This window comes from Bacillus rossius, chromosome 5 (genome assembly GCF_032445375.1).
Source record: "Bacillus rossius redtenbacheri isolate Brsri chromosome 5, Brsri_v3, whole genome shotgun sequence".
Taxonomy (NCBI): Eukaryota; Metazoa; Arthropoda; class Insecta; order Phasmatodea; family Bacillidae; genus Bacillus; species Bacillus rossius.
The window spans coordinates 60,719,763-60,742,626 of NC_086333.1; the positions used below are offsets into that span (position 1 = coordinate 60,719,763).

Below are 22,864 nucleotides of genomic sequence, written 5' to 3' on the forward strand. Positions count from 1 at the left end.
AAAAAGTTATTTGTCACTTTTAAGGACCGAAATCATAAAATGCCAGTGCAACACGGTATAGCTTTATAAATGGTTCACCTGGCCAGGTTGATCCTCGCCCGCTGGCCCCCGCTGAGGGACACGCCCCGCTCGCCCACGATGGTCTTGTCGCCGTGCGGGAACAGCTCCAGGTCCCTCTGCAGGGCGCACACCCTCACCACCTCCTGGTACCTCCTGGGCTCGTAGGGCTGGCCGAACAGGATGTTGCTGCGCACCGAGCCCACGAACAACCACGGCTCCTGCGAGGCGTACGACACGTCGTCCTCCACCTGGACTGAGCCGCTGTGCAGGGGCAGCTCCCTCAGGAGCACGTGCAGCAGCGAGCTCTGAGGGGCACACGGTCCAGGTCACATCAGCGCCCGAGCAGAAGTCACTTGCGGCATATGCCTGCCCATGCTTCCTCAGCAAGGAGCTCTGCTGGGGCACATGGTCGAGATCACATCAGCGCCCGAGCAGAAGTCACTTGCGGCATATGCCTGCCCATGCTTCCTCAGCAAGGAGCTCTGCGGGGGCACATGGTCCAGGTCACATCAGCGCCCGAGCAGAAGTCACTTGCGGCATATGCCTGCCCATGCTTCCTCAGCAAGGAGCTCTGCAGGGGCACACGGTCCAGGTCACATCAGCGCCCGAGCAGAAGTCACTTGCGGCATATGCCTGTCCATGCTTCCTCAGCAAGGAGCTCTGCGGGGGCACACGGTCCAGGTAACATCAGCGCCCGAGCAGAAGTCACTTGCGGCATATGCCTGTCCATGCTTCCTCAGCAAGGAGCTCTGCGGGGGCACACGGTCCAGGTCACATCAGCGCCCGAGCAGAAGTCACTTGCGGCATATGCCTGTCCATGCTTCCTCAGCAAGGAGCTCTGCGGGGGCACACGGTCCAGGTAACATCAGCGCCCGAGCAGAAGTCACTTGCGGCATATGCCTGTCCATGCTTCCTCAGCAAGGAGCTCTGCGGGGGCACATGGTCCAGGTCACATCAGCGCCCGAGCAGAAGTCACTTGCGGCATATGCCTGTCCATGCTTCCTCAGCAAGGAGCTCTGCGGGGGCACACGGTCCAGGTCACATCAGCGCCCGAGCAGAAGTCACTTGCGGCATATGCCTGTCCATGCTTCCTCAGCAAGGAGCTCTGCGGGGGCACACGGTCCAGGTAACATCAGCGCCCGAGCAGAAGTCACTTGCGGCATACGCCTGCCCATGCTTCCTCAGCAAGGAGCTCTGCTGGGGCACATGGTCGAGATCACATCAGCGCCCGAGCAGAAGTCACTTGCGGCATATGCCTGCCCATGCTTCCTCAGCAAGGATCTCTACGGGGCACACGGTCCTGGTCACAATAATACCCGAGCAGAAGTCACTTGCGGCATATGCCTGCCCATGCTTCCTCAGCAAGGAGCTTTGCGGGGGCACACGGTCCAGGTCAAATCAGCGCCCGAGCAGAAGTCACTTGCTGCATATGCCTGCCCATGCTTCCTCAGGATGGGTTGCAGGAAGGAGTTCTGCGAGGGATAAATTCAAGCTAACTGAACTGAACTGTGCTTTGCTAACACAATTTATTTACGGCAAATTTTCACTGTAAGAATGGTTAATTTGTCTGAATAGTACCTATATGTAAGTGTATATGACAAAATAAATACAAAAATTTGATTTTTTTTTTTAGATATGTAGTAAAATTTTGGTGACACGACAAAGTGATTTTACCAATTTAGATTTACCAATTTAAATTAAAGTCAAGCGTCTTATTTAATGTGTCTCGCGCTTAGCTCCTTACCTTTCCCGATCCAACGGGACCTATTATGGCGCACAGCGTTCCCGGCTTCACGTCGAGGAAAACGTCGTGTAGAGTATCTTCTTGCTCCGTCGACTCCCACTTGGCGTGTCCTCTCACGACGACCGCCCCGACTAGTCCCATCTTCTCCTCCGCGCCTCTCGGACTGGGCAGAGCTGGAGGGTCCTCTCTCTCCTCCTGCTTCAGGAACTCCTGTCGGCACAGAGAGCGATCGCTCTAGAGCTCTCATAATTGTATAAAACAGTACTTTCCAGTGATGTGTAACACTTAATTTTAGTAACGAGCAGATTCATAATAAAAGCTATTAGTAGAGACCGGAAAAATTCGCGGATTAATTTCGTGATAGGCTGAAATTCAAACATGTGAACAATTCTGCTGGTTCTGCTATTGGGCTCGCAGTTTAACTATAGCTCTCTGGGCCAATGGGAGACTATCGACCAAAGAAGCGTCGAATCACAAGCTACCAAGTGGAGACGCCTCACAATTTAGTACCCAATGAACACGCATGTTTACTTGAGAAATGCAGAGGATAATGGAGGCTATCCTAGAGGTCATTGGATCCGCGAATTTTTCCGGTCCCTAGCTATTAGTAATAAAGGCGAAACGAAACACTGAAGTTGTTCTCCTTTCGTTTATTATCTGGTAGTCACAACGATCAACTCTATATAGGCATTACTTGTTGAGCCTGCATAGAATTTAAAGTTAAATGTGTCACAGTGGTTTAACCTCTAGTGATTTCTGACCTACTGGTTTATTACAACCTGGCATATCTTCCGCAGTTTCATTACTTTCTAAGTTGTTTATAATTATTGATCATAAACCACCGACGGCACAGGCGATGATGCTTCAAACAGGGTCGTAAAATTGCTCCACACAATTTTAACTGCAGACGTGCCCGGCAATGCCTTGCCCGGCAGACAGTGGCGAATCTCGGAGCATGACTTAACACCAGGTCAATACCGACGAAAACCGCAGCCGTAACAAGCAAGCTTGCGATTCGTAATACCGCCGGGTTTTCATGTAGTACGCCCCGTTCAAATAATGCTTCGTGCACTCGTAAGTTCATCAAAATTTTGTCCTCTGCCATAAACACTTAAAAGCACTCCAGGTCGCGAAAGTTTTCTTTACACTCCCGGTAAATTATTATTATTATGTAAATTTGACGGCCGTCCTATTCACGTAATTTCGTGACGGCAGCTCTGTGCGCGACCTCTGACCTCGTCAGCGCGCGGCCGGCGACTGTCTTCTCTCAGCTTCGGGCCACGTCCACCGCGCGCGCTGTTCGCGCGCAAAACAGTTACTAACTGTTTTAGTTTCTTAACAACACACCGAATAATTACATGCAAGCCAGAGAAGTCTATTTTAAGATGAATTTAAAATTAAAATAATAACAAAAATTACATAAAACTTATACAGTAAATAACACACAAAAAAATTGAAATCATTAAAGTCTCAAAGTTCATGGTTTGTTCTGGAACTACACACTCATGTTACTATCCTGACGGGTTCTTACGAGAAAATTTACCATATTCGTGAACTAAATATCAAACCTAATAAATTAAAATTTAAAATTAAATACAATTACAGAATGTCTCGAATAAACACTAGAAAAATGCAACTTAAATTAAACGCAGGAATTTAGTTTTTTAAAAAAGGGGGAATAATACATTTACCTGTAAGTAGCACCTGCCGAAACTTTGATTAATAACTGTAATTTGAAAGCTTTATGAAAAAACTCCATCAAGATATAGACAAAACATTTATAGTATAATTTTTTTAGGTTTGTTTGTTTTGATTTAACAGTAAAACCTGGTCATTATAATGACCCCGATCTATTGTATAGAAAGTATTTGTAACGTGTATTTCAACCCCTGTGTTACAAAATGGCAGTATGAACCCAGCTTGCAACCAAAACTAGATAAAATAATATATCCATAACACATGGAACGTTACAAATGACCTAATGTAATTTTATTTGTTGGTGTTCAAGTAATTCCTTATAAGCAAATATTTCCACTGGTCATTTTTCTGGTGTTTCCACTCATTGTAGTAATGATTTATTAAATAAAATACAATTTTTTTGAAATTTTAACCTAAAAGAAAAAAAACTAAAGGTGAAGTCATACTCACTTCTATTCGGCCTATAGACACTTTGGCCTCCGCATAGCTTGTAAGAGCGAAAGGCCACAATATTGCCAAACTCACATTGGTGACGTTGAAGAATTGGGCTATAGAAAACACCTGAAACGAATCCCACATAAGATCAATTTTTTTTTCACAATAATTACTTCTTAAAAAGAAAAGGATCTGCCAACGTCGTTTTCCATGTTGTTTGGAGGGTTTAGAATTGGGCCACTGTTGGTACAGGCTGCATCTTCAGTGTTTGGAGGATTGAGTTTATGTTAGAATGTTATTTAGACAATTTTAAATTAAAAATTGGAATATATTTCTTCCCAACAAAATCCAGTAATGTAAGTTAATAATTTCTTTTAAAAGTAGTTGGCATGGACAGAACATTCAACTGGAATAAGAATTCTTTTTTAAGCTTGTTACTCAGCTTTAATATTTTATTTTATGGCAAATAAAATAATATTAATTTAATAGTTATATAAGTCATGGAAATTTTCAGAATATTTACGATACTGCTTTCATTCCTATCGATGTATGTTTGCAAGTTATTATGCCCAAAGTAATATTTTGTTATGGATCAAATAATGGAGACATAAACGTAATTCAGTAGAGTTTTAATAAGCCCTCATTCATAAGCGTTGGATCTAAGGTTACCTATATCTGTTCCAATTCAAAAGTAATAAATGTGTTAAGTGCAGAGTGTACTATAAATTTTATTTATTATTAAATTCATGAAAAAATAATACGATATCTTTATGATGATGCATGATACGCCTAAATCGACATAATTATATTTCTTAAACACTACATTTATAGTTCGTTCCAAATATTTAAAGATATTTATAAAAAAATATGATCATTTAATTTTTCTTTGCAAAATAATTGGACTTTTTCGAAATTAGTAAATACATTACTCCAATTTCAATTAAATGTAAAAAAAATTCTAAAGCTTTTTTAACGGTTATGGTATTATTTTTTAAAAAAATTGCCAAAAACTATGAAAATATAAATGACGAAAGAAAATAGGATTTTAAAGGCAACTTGATTGAAGTGCATAATATAAGAAGAATTTAATGATTACACCAGATGTACTGCTGCTATCGCCGAATTTAATGAATACTCACCCTGTCTGACGTAATGATGTTACCAAATAAGTAGTAAGACAGAAGAGTGAAGAAAAGCGAAATTCTTTCAGTGAACATCATGAACGACATATTAGCACCTTTTAGGTACGATGCTTTCTTCACCACATTCATTTCAGATCTGTTAACGAAAGAATAAATTTGTTAGCTTCTGTTACGATATAACAATGTGAAATCTTACTGTACATTTTTCAATATGATCTTAGCTCGTCAAAATTATTGTGAGTACATACTACATCGAGTCACTAAACTATCACCATGCCATGTATTACTCGCGAAAAATTCCCAAGGCTCATGAGACTGTAATACGGTACGCCCGTGACGGTTTCTTCCTGGAAACTGGCGGCCGTCTAAAAGTGAAGCCATTTCCTTATTTGGCCGGGCCATTCAGGACGCATTAGCTTCCACAAAGAATTGCTGTTTTTTTGTGTGTCGACAGTAGACAAAAAAGAAAATACAACAAATCACGAAACATGGAGTTGTATCACACAGCTGGTTTCGAAATATTTTCGCAAAATAATAATAATACATGGCCCTAAACTTCATGTGAAATATGTTTATTTGGAAGAACAATCAACTGTGCCTTCAAAGTTAATGCAGGACTAGCTCGATGGGAAAGTATTTGATCCTCATTTTCGATAAATTACCAAAAACGCTGATACAACTGACTTTTATCTATAAACAGAAGCCGAAACACCAATTTACATTCTTCTAACTTCAAAAATTACAAATTTACATACAAACTTTCATCCCCTACTTAACCCCTTAGGGGATGAATTTAAAAAAGTCCTTTCTTAGTGCTCACCTTCGTTAAATAAGGAGCTCATATGCAACATGTCATGCTTATAGACCCACCGGTTTAATCTGTATGTTGTCTGTCAGGAAGTCAGTCAGTTCTATTAAGTAAGTGTAGGGACAAATTGCTTATTTAGTTTTAGATGATCGTGCACGACACCCAACTGAACGATAAACGCCCGTGTCTGAAGGACGCACACGCGTCGTTCCTGAAATACGATCACGGGAGGTTGGCCGGACGCGTGTGAGCGCGAGGAAGAACGAACCAACTGAGAACAGTCACGAAACCATCACCCACCGAATCAAGAAAATCTCTTAATCCGTCAACAATAATTCTCACTGGTGAGTCCTCCCATGTTGAGTCAGATCAAGTCGCATCAGGATTCGCACTCCTCCACCAGTCCCTTCAAGTTCCAGGTTTGCAGTCATACCTACTTACTCTGGAACCTCAGAAGCTGCTTGTCGATTTCATCGGAGGAACGTTGGCAGATCGCTAGCTCTAGCAACGTTTATCAACGCCATTACACAAGATGAGGGTTTGATTTGATAAGGGTGCGGGAGCGTTTATATGAGTACTCCCGAAGAAAATTCTTCTAGTTCAAGGCAACTTCAGCCACGTTTTCCCACTGTAGGAAAATTCGGTCCTTTGTGGGAGGCGAGTGATATTGCGTATCTCGACAACCTTTTGACCAAGTTTGATATTGTTTGGTTTGCAATGTTTTCTATGTGATGCGGTTTGCATGGGCACTTGATGCGAAGGGGGGCACCCAAGATCTCCGTTTCTTCAGCAGAAGAGCTGCAGTAATTTAACACGGTGGATTCACAGGCATGTACTTTCGTTACGAGCTTAGTTCACCAACACAGATCTCTGAAGCCGTAGGGTAATGCATGCGCCATTTCATCGCAACTTGGATAAGTTTGAGTGGGAGCTACAATGAGAGGCTGAGGCAACCCCATTACACCTCTCCATCCCTCTTAAGCATTCGGCTAACCAGTGTACAACTCAAGGAATCCCCATTCTACGAGTAACTCTAAGATCGCCAATAGACTCCTAAACACCCAGGCACAGACTCGGTGCTCATAAATCTGTGCCACGACATCTGAGGACCTTTGCCAGGACTAATGGCCGGTTACGTCATAAAAGTTTACGCGTGATATTCTTTCATAAAACTTATCTGATAATAGTTTACCTTTTTTACTTATTGCATAATTGTGTTTTCTACATGACGAATATTACTGGGAGCTTCTAGATGAAACGAACGACCTGGATAATCATAACGATGATCTCGGAGTCGTTATTGAAAATTCAACAGACACGAGGCATCGACACCGTGAGCTGCTATATTGTGGCAACCGCTTTAACAGAATGGACTTGGGTTCACGAGAGCGAAGATAGCGTAGCCCGAAAAGGTGTTGCGCAAAGTTTAGAGGGTGGATCTCTAGATCATCTTTGGGCCAAGATCATTGGATCTCTCGGTAGAATAGTGGAAATGGGTATTTGTTGTTGCTGGATGGTTATAAGGGAAGCGGTGGTTAAGGAAGTAGGGTAAGGGGAAGGTCACAGTACCACCAATGCTTTATTATGAATCCACTCGGTTCTTTCGCTTGATTTCCGTAGTAAAATACCTTCAATTCCCTCCTTTAAAACAAGCATTTTGCATTCTTATATTGAAAAAAAAATGATTTGTTTGCTGGAAGTACTAATGAATGAGCCACGTAAGGCAGCAACATTTGGCTAAATCTAAAATAATCCAAAATAATTGAAAATGTTGGTAATAGATGAAGTTGGTCAATGGAAACGAAACAATTTCTAAATCAATAAGAAGATGGTTCAAATAGGTACCTGTGTAGTAACGTTTACTATATTTTTCCTAGAATCTTCATGCTAGGCATTCTAATTTAATTTATATAATAAAATGTTCGCCCCCTCCCCCAACCAAACACCAGAAGGCTAAGTGGTAAACGATCTTTAAGAGATTGGTCGTGTGACTTCAAACTTAAACAATACAAACACTTCACTTTAGAGTCATTGTATTCCAGACTTAAGACCAACAGATAACTACTAACGTTAACTACTAACATCTAACGCTAAGCAACCTAAAGTTAAAAAATAATATTATTGCTTGTTTATAAGTATACAATTTTAATACCTGGTAATGTTGTCCCGAAGGTTAAGCAAGACGCCATAATTCAACAACTGTATTTGATATAAAGTATTTAGATTTGTATTTAAACTACCAATGAATGTTTATATTTATTGCATGACATGACAGTAAGGCAATGTGTTAACGTTTCGGTAAAAATAAGAACATACTTAAACACTTTGTATCATGTATAGTCTGTATTATGTACCTTACTTGTCTCAAATCTGACAGTTTTCAAAAGTATTAGGATCAGTGGCACTCATTTTTAAACGTTATTGTGATTGATGATTGTTTAAGAGCAATTACAACTTGATTTAGTTCTTTGCAAACACTGGTGACGAGAAGAAAAAATACATTTGGAGAAGGATAATTTGACCACTGGTAATACATATGAGACAGGTCACATGACACAGACTATACAATAGAGACACCTTGATTCAGGGGCGGCTCCAGGAAGACTTTTCGGGAGGGGCTATCGTACAAAGAAAAGACGCAGTTAAGGCTCCCTTCAAACCGGACCACTGCGAGCGCGCCAGTAGAAACGCGCCACGCCGCGGTGACATGAAACCAAGCAGAACTACCCACACTGAGTGACGCACTCACGCCAGCAGTATCCCGGAGTCGTACGCTTACTGGCGTGTTTCCACACAAGCCACTACCTGCAGTATAACTGTTTCCTCCAAGGGCGGATCCAGAATGATGGTCAGGAGAGGGCCGAAATAAATATTCTATACAATTTTAGTGCATTTAGAATTTTTAGTTGTGTTTCAAAAACGTCCTATTATCAATATCACTGCAGTAAAATCATGCTTTAGTAAGTTTGGAAAACTATGATTAAGGAGAAAATCTGAAAAATTATTCAGGGTATTTTTTTGGAGGGGGGAGGGAGGACCATGCCTCTATGCATTACCCTCCTTTGGATCCGCCAGTGGTTTCTTCGGGTGATGGCGGAATGCAATTTCCACACCGAAAGTTTTACTTGATACGTGCAGCAGGGAATCGCAATCTGGGATACACTTGCAAAAGAATAGTCAAAGTGTTAAAAATTAAAAAAAAAAGTATTGTTTTTTAAATCGTTATTTTAATACTCAACAAAGGGCTTAATGAATCTGATATCATCTGTTTTTACGGCATTTCTTTCGCTGTAGCAACAACACAAACAATGAATGCACTTTCTTCCTCAAAGTACATTTCTCTTCTGGCAACTGGGAATTTGGTGGAGTGGTGCGTTCGCAGTGGCTCGAGACCAATTCTTGCCCGTTTAACCTAACATTCCACGCGCCCGCATTGTGTGTGTTTTGAGTGGACCAGTGTACAGTAGCTTAAATAAGTCGACGTAGGCTTGGAATATCTAAAAAAAAATATGGTCTCAAATATGGTTACTTAATAGTATGAAAAAAAAACTTTCAACTAACGTTTAAGACATGAATTTAAATATTTAAGCTAACACCCTAAAAAATTAAAATTAAAACCTAATTTGGGCTTTGGAAGGGCAATCCCCCCCAAACCACCTCTGGAGCCGCCGAATTTGCCTTACTTGCAAGCACTCACTTCCTGGAAAGGGCCACCAAGTTAGCGAACGGTCTCTCCCACGCGTACATCTTGATGACCTGCACCCCGGACACGATCTCGCTCATCAGGCGCACCCGCTCGTCGGTGCGCACCGCCACCAACTCCCGCAAGTCGGCTATCTTCTTGCTGATGTAACCTGCAAAAAGATTCTCCCCGCTTGTGTCTCGGCCTCACGCGCCCGCCCATCAGTTAATTTCATTTCCTCGCCCATTACTTCGCCCTCTAATAGCGTTCGATGTCGCTGCACAAATTTCCCCGCCAGATATTCACTGAACGGTACCTAGCTGAAAAATTAGGTTAATGAGTAGTTGTTACTGCCACATTGTAAACCTATAACAAAACTGTTCTGTATTCCTCCCGCTGATAATTTTTTTTTTAGTGATACAGTCTAGCTGAAACAAAAGTCGTATAAATTTCTTAGAAAAACATTGTACTCTCGAAGGTTTTTCAGCGTTGAAAAATACTTTTCTATCTTATTACAAAGAATAACATTTGGTTTTAGCACAAATTTATGTATTTTCTTAGTAATTTTTGGGTATCGGGTAGGAACTGGCGATGTCCTTGATCAAAGACACATACAATGGCTCTATGTGTGGGCCAAGTAGAATAACAATGGCATTGTTTAAACTACATCTTGAGTTCTTGGGTCAAGACCAAGTCAAAGAAGATTAACGTATTTTGTTTATCAATGTAGTTGATGTAGTGATGTAGTTATGGACAGCTCTGTCCAGGAAATACACGAAAGGCTAATATATAAAAATTAGTAAATTATTCATACATGGGGATTAGAAAAATAATTGGCGGCTTCAATAACCTCCAGGATTGACTCTACAGCCCCCTGCATAATCGGGCAAACGTCACCTCTTCATTGGTTGCTGGCTTTGAGAAACGTTTGAACCGTGCCATCCGCCCTCACTGCAACTCACTGAACTGTTATGACTTATGGTTTAGTGTGTTTTGTTTGCAAATTAATCTGTTGGTATGTAGTACTGCTGGAGTTGGTACTGCTACATTTTTAAAACTATTACAAAACTGTTCTGTATTCCTACCGCTGATAGATTTTTTTCAGTTATACAGTCTAGCTGAAACAGAATTCGTATAAATTTCTTAGAGAAACGTTGCAGTCTCAAGGGTTTTTGCGGTGTTGAAAATACTTATTTGGTTAAGAGATCGTCACTGGCAAGAGTCTGTCATATAATGTCAGCCAATGGGAGAAGTTAAAAAAAGCTATAAAGTATTGTAAGTTCAGCCCAGAGCGAGCTGAGCCCACGAATGTTTCCCTGCCCACAAGGCCGGTGCAAGGTAAATTGGCGCCCTAGGCGAAAAACCTTCATTGCCCCCGCCCCCCCCGCCCCCCTGGACGGACACACCAAAAAAAATTTTTCCTTTCCTCAAAATACATCACGTAAGTCTAAGATTTTGTCTTTTGTCAACAATCAAATGTAAGTAGGCTTGTGTTTTTTTCTTTTACTTTTTTACTTATTACAAATCATAAACAGGTCACCGTGGACTTTAAATAATTACTTATATCAATATAAACATTCCAAACTGTTACAAAAATCCATTTTCAGCTAGTTTCAATAATCGTTAAGCATGTTATATCAGCTGTTATGTGTCGTGCTGCGCCGCCCCCAGCTACTTGGCGCCCTAGGCGGTGGCCTAGTTCGCCTGTATGGACGCGCCGGCCCTGCCTGCCCACCCGGGACGCGGCGGCGACTCACTCTGCACAGGCACGGTCTGGGCGAAGAGCGACACGATGCCGACGATCGCCGACAGCTGCACGTAGTCCCACAGGAAGTACGTGACGATGACCACCTGCAGCGGCGTGATCCACAGGTAGTGCAGGAACTGCGTCGCCATGTCGAAGCGGTTCACGTCGTTCGACATGAGGTTCACGAGGTGACCCGTCGTCGTCTTGCCGGACGAGGTCTTGCTCAGCCGCATCACCTGTGTGAGAGAGACGACACATCGCTGACGACTGGCGCGGTGTCTGTAAGGTACAGCGGTGTAGGAAGGTGCACATGCTAGATTGCTACTATGGCTTAATTTGGTGCAATATTGCATTGATACGCTTTGCTATCGATGACAAAACCACAATGGTGCGGTATGTGTAAGGTATACAGTGGTGTAGAGGGTGCACAACCTATATCACTACGATGGCTTCTTTTGTGCAATATTGCATTGATACACTTTGCCATCGTTGACAAAACGAAAATGGCGTGGCATCTGTAAGGTTCAGTAGTGTATGAAGATGCACATACTAGAAAGCTACTATGGGGTATGTTGTGCAATAATGCATTGATAATTTTGGCCGTCGATGACAAAACCACAATGGTGCGGTATGTGTAAGGTACAGAGCTGTAGGCAGTTGCACATACTGGAGCGGTACTGCTGCCGTTTCATTGCGGCGTTGTTTAAGCGATACATTTTGTTGCGGAGATATGTACTCGGCATGCAGTTGACCAAGCGAAATCACCTCCAATTACGACCGCGTGATCCATATAAGCCACGTTGAACCGTTATTTTCTGCCACTTTGGCCGGTAAAACACTTAACTTTTTGAACCAGCATGGTTGCCAGCTTCTACTCAGTAATTCTTTCCAGCTAAATTGTGTACATGCATGAATTTTTGGTAAATTAACTTAGTGCATTTTTGAGAGACCTGCATTGTGCACTCTAAGAAAATCTTTTGAAAGAATATTCAGCTAAAAACGCCAGGAAAGTTTTAGCTGAAGCGGCAGAAATCTAGTGTGTGACAATTTCCGCCATTTTGGAGGAGCATTTGTTTTTTTAACAATTGTTTGCATGAGTCTCTGCATAATAGTTGTTTACGAACGTGATGGCCTCCTCATTCGACATAAATGTCTGTCCTCTGAGTGCAACTTTTAGCCTAGGGAACAAAAAGAAATGTCAATTGGGTTTAGATCTTGTGAGTTAGGAGGGTGGTCAAGCAGTTCAAACCGCAGTTCGTATATTTTCACCATGGCAACCGCTGAGGTGTGAACTGATGCATTGTTCTGGTGAAACAAATTTTTTTGTTTCTGCAAATGTGACATTTTTCTGCAATTTCTGCCTTCAGCTTGTCAAGTAATGATGCGTATCACTGAGAGAAAGGTTTGTTTGTCTCAACAAAATATGTGTTTGTATATGGCGAAATAAATATATTTTGTTAATTCAAACAAATATTTTGTAGTAGGAAAGATTCTGTTGACTCAACAAAATGATTATGTCAACTCAGCTGTATATTTGGTTAGGTGTAACAAATCCATTTTGTTAATTACCAAGTTTGGTTAAGCTTACAAAATATTCTGTTACAGCAAGTAAATATTTGTTTCGCCATATAGAAACAAATATTTGTTTGATTCAAACAAACATTTTTCTCTGTGTAGTTATGTTATTATTTTTCCAAAATAATTTATTAAGACAATTCCATGACTAGCCTAGAAAACAGTATCTCTGTTTATTCTCCGGCCAAAGGAACAGTCATTGCATTACTTGGAGCTGATTCTCCCTTCGCGGTTTTTGGTGTTGCAGACGTTCATCGTCACCCGAACTGGAGTGGCCATGTTTGAATTGAGCTGCCCGCAATATCCCTGTGGTAAATGATGGCGCAGAGTCGCCGTGCACACCGTCCAACTTGTCTTCAATTAGCGTAGGCGTATTGCCTTTCAAAAATAAATATTTAATGACACTTCAATACGGATTTTTTTAATTTTCACAAAAATATGAAAACGATGGTTAAAAAATCAATTCACGTCCAAAATGGCTGAAATTTCAGACAGTATAATCCAAAACATGACTGAACACAATCCCCAATTTTCGTTGACGAGTGCTGCCATCTTCATGTTGAGGTCGGAAACTTTTCAGACAACCCTCGTATACCTCCGGCTCTCGTATTCATAGCGAGATAAAATACGCACCAGTTTTTAATTCCAACCATAACTTTTAAACATACAAAGTTTCATAAAAATTGGCATAGTATTTTTCCCCGCGATGTTTAAACAAACGAATAAAGTATTTTAATTCAAACTATTTTTATATCAATAACAAAAATATATTTATGTAATGATACCAAGTGCGTTCTTTGCTAAGAAGGGATGAATACGTTGTAGTTCTTATTGTACTGCTGTGCGTGATGGAGATTGCAAGCCCGGAAGGCCCACCTTCCTGTACATAAGCGAGCAGCACGCCACCCTTATCCGCATGCCGACCACGCAGGCGCTGAGGAAGGCGTGGTGCACGATCACGAACGTGACGATGCCGTTGAGGACCAGGCCTGCGCCGAACAGGAGGCCTTCTTGCTGGGTCATGGCGCTGCCCGGGTTGAAGAACTCGATCACCTTCTTCAGCAGGGTGGGCTGGATCACCCTGCGGCAGCGCAGCAACCTTAGGGGTGGCTGGCCGGTCCAACCGCAACTTCACCAAGACTAGTGCAACAAGTTGCTTAAATAGCTAGCTTGAAAGGGAACACATCAGGAAGAATAGTCATAATGCCACCACGAAGTGACTGCTGTAAAACAAACATGTGCTAGCAACACATCAGCAAATTTTAGCTTTTAAACTGCACAATATAATCAAAGCAAGAACAAGTTTTTTCAGTATTCGCCAGTGTCATGTCAACATCTAACCTCCGTAACGAGACAATTCGTGTGTTCTCACGTTGCAAATAAACTTCCAATACGAAACTCGGGCAATAATTTTTAACGTAGAATTCTTTAAAATAATCCCGAGCGTGATGAATCCACACATTTTGTTTTTTAAGCTACATTTCTGGGCATGAATTACACGTCTATTCCGCATCAACAACTAGAATTCGCTGCCAGAGTTGCTACATTGACTACCGAATTCGATTTGCCGAGCAAATTTTTGAAATGTGTAATGAGACGGCTCCAACAAAAGCGAAAAAGAATTCAAAAAATACTAAACCCTGGCTTTGAACCTGATTTTCGACAAGGGATTTTATTATAATACTACCCCTTTTCATAAAATTCATAAAAAAATAGTTAATGCTATAAAGTTTCCTTTTGGCTTTGTGAACCTCGGTTCACAAATGGCAACATTGTAGTTACACATTCCCGTTCCATGCGACTTCCATTCTATTCATTAAAATTACTCCTACCAAATGCCGTAAACCGAAAGCTAAAATGTTACACATGAGAAATATTGTTCTGCTTTTAATGTTGTGAGTGACCGTTATCATTTTGACGTTAATTACTAACATGTTAAAGATTGCACACACTCACGCGCCCTTACATTTTACCGCCGTGGTATTCAAACCTTTCTCTAAGACGGTCCTCGGTAGTCTTGATTGCTAACGCGTCACGCATCACGCACATATAGCGAGGGTCATAGGTTCGATCCCCGCACCTTGAAATGTTCAAGTTTATGAGTCGGTACCCAAGTGGTTCCGTGCCCACTATAATTTTAGTCGTTTCCTTAAGACTTTGTACATAACTGAGTAGCCTTAAAACCTACACCAATAGCAAACAAACACTTATCTTAGACACTAATATCAGTTCATCTATTCCTTGTAATATAATTTATTTAATGAATTACTGTTTAAGGTGCCGGCTTAATCATGGGTATATTTTTGTTAAGTATTAATGGTACGTATGTTAGTTGAGATGTAAGTCTTCTCAAAATTTGGTCCTGCTGGTGCCCTTAAATGACATAATGAGTCATTTATAACTTCTAACATTAATGGTGGTTACAATGTTGTTGGCAAGCTTATAAAAATCACTGGCTCATCAAAAGAGAGCGGGGTTGCAGTTAATAGATTTTACACAGACTTTTTGACGTGAATTCCCAACAGGAATGTGAATGTCTTTAATCTCGGGTTGGGTGTCACTTCGTCTGAGGTTATGTCACCACTTAAAACTCGTAACCTATGTAAGCTAGAGAGATGAAGTAAATATATACTAGTAGAGCAGGCTTTTCTCGTGGTCGTTGTGTATTATTTACCCGGTTGACATTTGTAGTGATGACGTAATGAGCATTGGTGGGATGTGTCGAATTGAAGTGAGTGAGAGCTGTGACTCCAAAAGTAATACCGATTTGCGTGATTTAAACTTTAACTTACTCTGAGTGAGGGGTGAGTGGTGGTAGTTGAGTGGAATAACCATAAATTTCCTAACATTGGTTTTGGAGCCATTAATCGCAAAATGCCTAAGCGAAATAAGGTTATGCTGGAGAAAAGAAAGAAAACAAGCAAAATCGCCCGAGCAGAAGCAATTAAAAATGCAGAGAAGTGTCGTAGGTATCGAATGAGGCAAAAATTTCATACAATGAACCAAATTGTAATCGAATGTACTTCACGCTCCCGCTAGGCAGAACTACTTTCGTTGAAAAGTAGTGGGGTACGGTCTTGATGAATTATTCCAAGTAGACCTTGTTAAAATGAAACCTTATTCCAGAATAAATAAAGGCTTTAGGTACATGTTGATGACCATTCATGAGTATAGCAATTTTGCTTGGGCCAGGCCTGTGAAAATGAAGAAAACAGCTTATGTATCCAAGGTCATTGTAGATGTTTTATGTGATAGACATGTATATCACACCTGCTCTTGATCTTGACAGTGTATTCTACAACGCATTCTTCAAGGCTTTGATGAAAAATCATGACATAAATAACTACTCTACATTTAGCCATGTCAATTATTCCATAGTAGAGAGTTTTAACTTAACTTTTTGCACCAATATATGGCGACAGTTCATGGCTAACGGAAATTAAAAGTGGTTGGACATCTTGCCGAACTTCCATCGAGAGTACAATTCTGCATTGCTCTTTACCACGCACATAAAGTCCAGAGACGAAAAGGACGATCGCCTGCTAGGAACGGTGTTTTCCAACACGAAGTATAAAGATTCACGAAGGCGTAAAGCTAATGTTGTTACCTCAGCAGGAAGGTGTCTTTGAGACCAGGACCTACTATCTCGAAGATATGAACCTCATGCTTATTCGAAGTGGCGTCTATGCTGAAGATATCCGACCAACGATGCATCTCGACAAATATTTCGTGGAAAAGCCTCTTAAACGAATAAATAGAAGATCCTTCATACAATTATGGGGCTTTCCATCTCACTTAAATTGATGGGTAGCAGAAGCAGAAGTCGAAAAGCGCTAGTAACATTAATCATTCGCTCGTATAGTCATAGTTTTTTTTGTTGTGCCATACAGTCTTCATTAATATACACTCATTGTAATCCTTTGGTATATTTTATATCTTGCTTATGTAAAAACAATTGTGATGATATTCTTGCTAATGTTATTTATTTGGTTAGGGGTTACTAATCTTGAGAAGTACCTATATAATACTACACAAGAATGTGTAGTGATTCTAATACTACTTTTGCCATCCATGATGGAAGCTGTGACATCACTCTCATCTCTTCGTTCCGATCATTTGGATACCTTTCGTGCCACCGCCCGTAAAGCCCGTGACCTAGGTACAACGAGAGAGCAGGAGGAAATTTCAAAATTATGAACGATAGTAGATGTCCTTACCATTATAACCTCCTCTCTGCCACGATTCATTTAAATATACACATGCCACACTCCTCCTCTTCCTCCTTTATACCTATGACATGGATGGAATGAGACAGCAGGAGAAATTTGGAATCCCAGGTGACGGTTGGGGAGTGGGGTGCTCAATGGTAATTATCTTAACGGAAAGCAAAACGTTCAGGAGTGGGGTGCTTTAATGTGTCAACTGTAGGGGTCAATGTCATTCAAAATGGCGGCTGCGGTCTTGGTCAAGGTTATCCAAGATGGTGGCCGGATCCAGGATCCTGTGACGGCTCAAATCCGCATTTTGCTACTACTTGTATTAAAAAAAAAAATTTTAAAAGATCAATAACAGCTGGTGAATGAATGTAATATTTCTTATTTTGCTGGTCAAACGTAACGCACAAACCTATCTCTTACCTTGTGACACAGGTAAACAACACGTTCAGAACTCCACAGAATATGTACTGCTTGGCGAAAGTATTCCAGATCGCCCCGAGCAGACTTGGGTCCTTTCCTTTTTGTTTGGCCATTCTGAGCTCGTCGTTCCAATGCCTGCGGAAAAAAAAACCCTTGATTGCTACAACGCGATTGATTGAAGCGCACGACTAAAAAACTGCAACTTACACATCAGAAATGTCAAGTGGAATGCTTCTTACAATTTAAAACAAAATAACTTCCATGTGATACTTTCTACGGATTTCTACAGACTGAACACTCTTGCACTGCTCTTTATACACGAATGGCTTGAAATATGCTCTCTTAGTGTTGCTCTATAACGTACGATGAATCTGTGTATCTATGTCAAGTAGCCTTAAGACATATTATCGTAAGAAATATATCCTTATTGTTAACATTATCTAAACATTCATCAGTTTTCTCAAAAAAAGTTGAAACTTAGAGGTAAACTTTGACCTTAGTATAATTTAAATAACAATAAGAGCTGAATTCAAAAAATATATCCTTTCTTCCCTTCTAAGCAAGACTCCTTCACGCTTCAGACTAAGGCTAGTTATAGACTTCATAAAAATAGAAGTTAAAAAATTATTTTTTAGTAAACCTTGAGGGCACAAATATAACCAATACACCAAATGTCAGCTCTTGAAGGTTATGGACCCGGAGGTATATTAATCAGCCAGTGAGTGGTATTTGGCTTTAAAATACGTAAACAATTACACGCACGTAAATATTTAAGTCTTAGATTATGAAACTGTGTAAATGGTTCACTCATTAAATTTAACTTCGAAACAATACATATCTACACTAGTATTATTTTAGGGTACAACAGGTTCTCATAAAACCCAGCCTAATTAAACAAAAGGCGGACATAAACACAACCAACATACATAATAATAATTTTTTTTTTGTAAAAACTGAAGGACTGGAAAATGTTTATTCTAGGAATAATAAAATATTAATAGCTTCGTTTGATACTATAATGTCTATTTAATTTCTTTCAATTTTTGGAGAAATCTTCACCTCAATTATAACTTGCTCAAAGGGTTGAATATTCTCAAAAATCCTTTTAATTTAATTGAGAGACCGAAAATAATTAAATTAAACTTCAGGGAGGAAAAAGCCATTAATAATTGTATGGTTAAAAAAACCATCACACACCACATTGTTCCAAAAGTCTATACAAAAATTTTTTTAGATAAAAGGAAAATATTTGTGTCATTAATTACTCAAAGTTATTGTCGAATATGTCTGACGATGTCTTTCACTGCCATGATAGTAATGAAAGTCGCCGTTAATACATTACATACCTCAACAAGAAAGGGCTACGTACAATATTTCATTGACGTCGCTATTGTATAATATCAGCCTGGGTGACTTGTTGCTTATTTATTTTTCTCTGGACACTTTGGGCATAGCTTTCCCTACTACTTCACAAAACTTATATTTCCTGGCATTTGTCTGGTTTAATGTATGTTGTGGCTGTAAGCCCGGGTTGATAAACTACGAAAGAAACTCAAGGACGCAAGTAACACTTGTTGTAAACCATTTTTTAATATACTCGTTCAAATTTTTCTAGACGCAAAAACGCAACGCAAGAATTGTTCAACTTTCAACTACTTGCGTTTAAGCTTGCGTTTCAGCCTTCTATTTTAGATGTGTTCCGTAATTATTTATTACTTTTAATCACATTTGAAACGATCACACATCGAAATAAACGGAAGGTTTTCTACCCAATTTTGTGAAAAAATCGATTATTAGGAAGCCTGGTGAGTATAATTGTTTGCACAATTTCACACTTTTCAAGTTATAGGGTTTGTGACGTCTTGACCTTGCGTTTTTTATAAACTACCGTAGTTTTCTTGCGATTTCCGTATGTCGCGTCATTATGCCCTTGCGTTGCTTGTGAAGTTTATTATTTCGGCTAAAGCGAGGATTCACGCAGTCGTATTTCCATCGTTCAGCGCCGACTCGTGAGTAGACCGCAGCATAAGTGTTAAAGGCCGCACGCAGAACAGAGTGAATGTGCTGGTTGCCTACCTGCAGGCTGACATGGCGCGCGCTCACATCTCAACAGACAGATTGGCAGAGACCGGAACAATTCACATATGCATTTCGTGATGTGCTGAAATTCAAATAATTATACTTTTGAGGTACTTCTGCTACTGGTTCGCTGTTAGTCTGGAGCAATCTGGGTCAATAATACACACTCATCCAAGGAAGTAACGAATCACAAGTTACGCAGGTGGGATGCATCACAAGTCGGCAGCCTATTAAAGGGCGAAGTTTGCCCGAGTATGCAGAGTACTGTGTAGTCTATCCTGGAGGTAATTTAACCCGAGTATTCTTCGAGTCCCCATATATAGGTTAGTAATGGAGGTGGTCCCCTTTACTGCAAGTAGCAAAATCTCATTTTTTCAATAAAAATTTTTATATTGAGGTTTTTGTAATTTTCCACACATTCCACAACTATTTTCAGTGGGATATCAGCTAGAATTCACTTTACTTTGATGAGTGCTTCTTCATTTTCATACTGTTAAAAGCACTTCCTCATATTTTTAGGTAAATAAAAATTAAATTTTTGCAACTTGGAACAATTTTACTCTGTTAAGCTACTTTTAATTTTAAGTGATTGTGCTATTTGCATGGAAAAAAACATTATCTCTCATTAGTACCCTACAGGAAATTGCACATAGAAATGCAACCATAAATAGTCCCTGCTACAGTTTATTCATGAACTGAGAATTCTTCCCAATTGTTCCTATTAATTGTTTGTGATCGCTTCGGCGTAAAGTATTTAATTGATTATTTTTATTTATTTATCAAAGATGAGTGTACTCCTTCCCTATGGATATGTTTAAAGTTAACTCGACCTACGTTTTTCAACATGATGTTGGCATAAATCAAACTAGGATACATCTAGAATGATGTTGGTACTCAATTTTATGAATATTTTTACTGGAATAATGGTAACCATTATGATAGTAAATGTTAGCCAAGACTATACTTGCATTTACAAATCAGCAAGGTATTATAGGCACTAAAGTGACAAACTTGAAATCTTACCATTTAAATCGGTAATCACGTCATTGCGATAAAGATAAGCTTAGATAAATGATACATCAGTGAATACTGATTCGGCTTTCAACGTAAAAGCTGTATTTATTAGTTAAATTAATCACCATGCACAGTTTATTAAAAATACGTTTACTTCGCATTATCGCTTCATACTTACGCCAGGTACAACTCAATTTCTTATATTTTGCGTGCAATACTGTTTACGTCAGCAAGAAACCCTTTTTCGTTCCATGATTTCTACGTAATGACCAATTGAAATTCGTAGTTTGCTAGTAAATATTATACATGGACGCTACCAACGCCCAAGGTATTAAAAAATTACCATGTAATTTTTTTTATGTTCAATAATTCTCAAACTTTCATTTTGTACCACAGACCATATAAGAGATTTCTATTTTAAGAATTATTAATATTTTTATACATTATAAAGTAACAAGATAGACTTTTTCAGTTTGTCGACATTTTTTAACTATTTAAAACATGCCTTTGAGGATGGCTGTGACAAGGCACATCATTTTCATGGATGTGGCTTCATCTCAGAAACCAAGAAGTAGTTATATAGAAATACTAAACACATCATAATATAAGGAACATCACTGCCGAGTTTCAATACACTTGAAAAGGGAGTGCAGAAGACTGCCATACTGTAAATATACCATAACGACAGAATTCCGCCTGGCCTCTTCGAAAAAGGCGGAAAAGTACCATAACGGAAAACTGCTATAACGAGACGGAATTCTGCCATATTTTCTTCTACATTCCATGGAATGAGTACAGCAGTATTGCTCACGAAGTAGTGTATAGAATACTCGGTAGGTAGCGCTGTCAACCCTCTAGCTGTATCTCAGGTTAACTTTAATGCCTACAGATAATGTTTCTGACTGTCATAGTTGCAATCACAAATCACCTCATAGATCACGCACTATTAGATACAAATGTTTCCAAAAATGTGGTATAGGGAGCAGCACTGTATTCTAATTACGACGTATTGTAAAAAAAATTTCTACCATAATGTAAAACTACCATACCTTAAAAGAACAAAGGGGAATTCTGCCAAAATTTCTTTTTACATTCTACGGAATGAGGAAAATGGCCTTATTCGTAAAATAGTAATGTAACTAGCTTCATAGAATTTACATTTTTCCGCACTGGAATAATTAAAATAATTGTAGATTAAAATTTAATATGTGTATAGAGAACCGATAACACTGGGCAGTACAGAGTGTACGTTCACCAAAAAAAACTATTAATGTTGATATTATGCCTTCGATATCTCATATCAAAGGGCAATGTTAAATAAAATTTTCGTCGAATATTAATTGAAATAAATAGTAAGCTACCATTTAGTGTCTGTTTTGAAAAAAAAAATTATTACGTAGTCACTGTCTCGTTTTTAGTATTTTAATTTTAAACCATTACACTCGAAACGACTCGCTGACATAAACGTTTCACGCGAAACCAACGGCCGCGAGTCCCGATACAGCCCCACCGATTTTTTCTGCTGATTCCTGAAATAATTCTAGAAAATTGGTAGGATGCTTCCTTTCACATTGTCGCTCTACTGTGGCGTTGTGTTTGGCCGTCTGCATTGACCTCGCTATTAATCTGTTCACGGACAAGCAAGCATTTCAGAATAAGAAGTAATATAATGTCGGAAATAGGCTATTCCTCTAGTAAACACACATAAAAATGATTTCAAGGCTTTCATAAATTAATATTCGGAAATGTTTTCACTTAACCAGCTCATTTTAGTATTTCTAAATAATTTAGTAGTCATTGACGCAGTTAAAATATAGGCATAATTTCACAACTATTTCATCAATTAAACTTAAACAGCAAACGTGAATCGTTCTCAAGTAAAGTATAACAAGTATTCCATATTCACGGTTCTCAGGTTGGAAATGTGATTGTTTTTATCTTTTCTTAATGGCAATTGTTTTTCTTTAGATCTAAAAGTTAAAATATTTTTTTTAGTGGTATTATCAGCACATGCTAAAAACATAATGCTGGAATCTCAATAACATGTGACAGCCCCGACACGACAAAAATAACACCACAACCATTAAGAAGTAAGGTCGTAGTGAAGTTAGCCCACGAAAATTGAACCCTAACAGCCCATCAGAAACATAATGTGGGTATTATTAATGATATAGTAACGTAAACATATTTGTCTGTGAAATAATTCATGCTTAGCTAAGTTTATTTTATCGTTCTTTTGATAG

General features: G+C 39.6%; 1 protein-coding gene across 3 annotated transcripts in view; it reads right to left on the bottom strand.

The window, feature by feature from the left end:
* Positions 1 to 22,864, bottom strand: part of LOC134531874 (ATP-binding cassette sub-family C member 4-like) — a 73,422-nt gene that overhangs the window by 46,590 nt on the left and 3,968 nt on the right. For all 3 annotated transcript variants that reach the window (XM_063367883.1, XM_063367884.1, XM_063367882.1), the window contains exons 4-11: positions 17,529 to 17,663; positions 13,768 to 13,972; positions 11,327 to 11,552; positions 9,585 to 9,741; positions 5,077 to 5,215; positions 3,953 to 4,063; positions 1,805 to 2,014; positions 79 to 365 (exon numbers count right to left, since the gene is read on the bottom strand). In XM_063367883.1, coding sequence (XP_063223953.1) covers positions 79 to 365; positions 1,805 to 2,014; positions 3,953 to 4,063; positions 5,077 to 5,215; positions 9,585 to 9,741; positions 11,327 to 11,552; positions 13,768 to 13,972; positions 17,529 to 17,663 — 1,470 coding nt within the window. The remainder of the gene's footprint in view (positions 1 to 78; positions 366 to 1,804; positions 2,015 to 3,952; positions 4,064 to 5,076; positions 5,216 to 9,584; positions 9,742 to 11,326; positions 11,553 to 13,767; positions 13,973 to 17,528; positions 17,664 to 22,864) is intronic.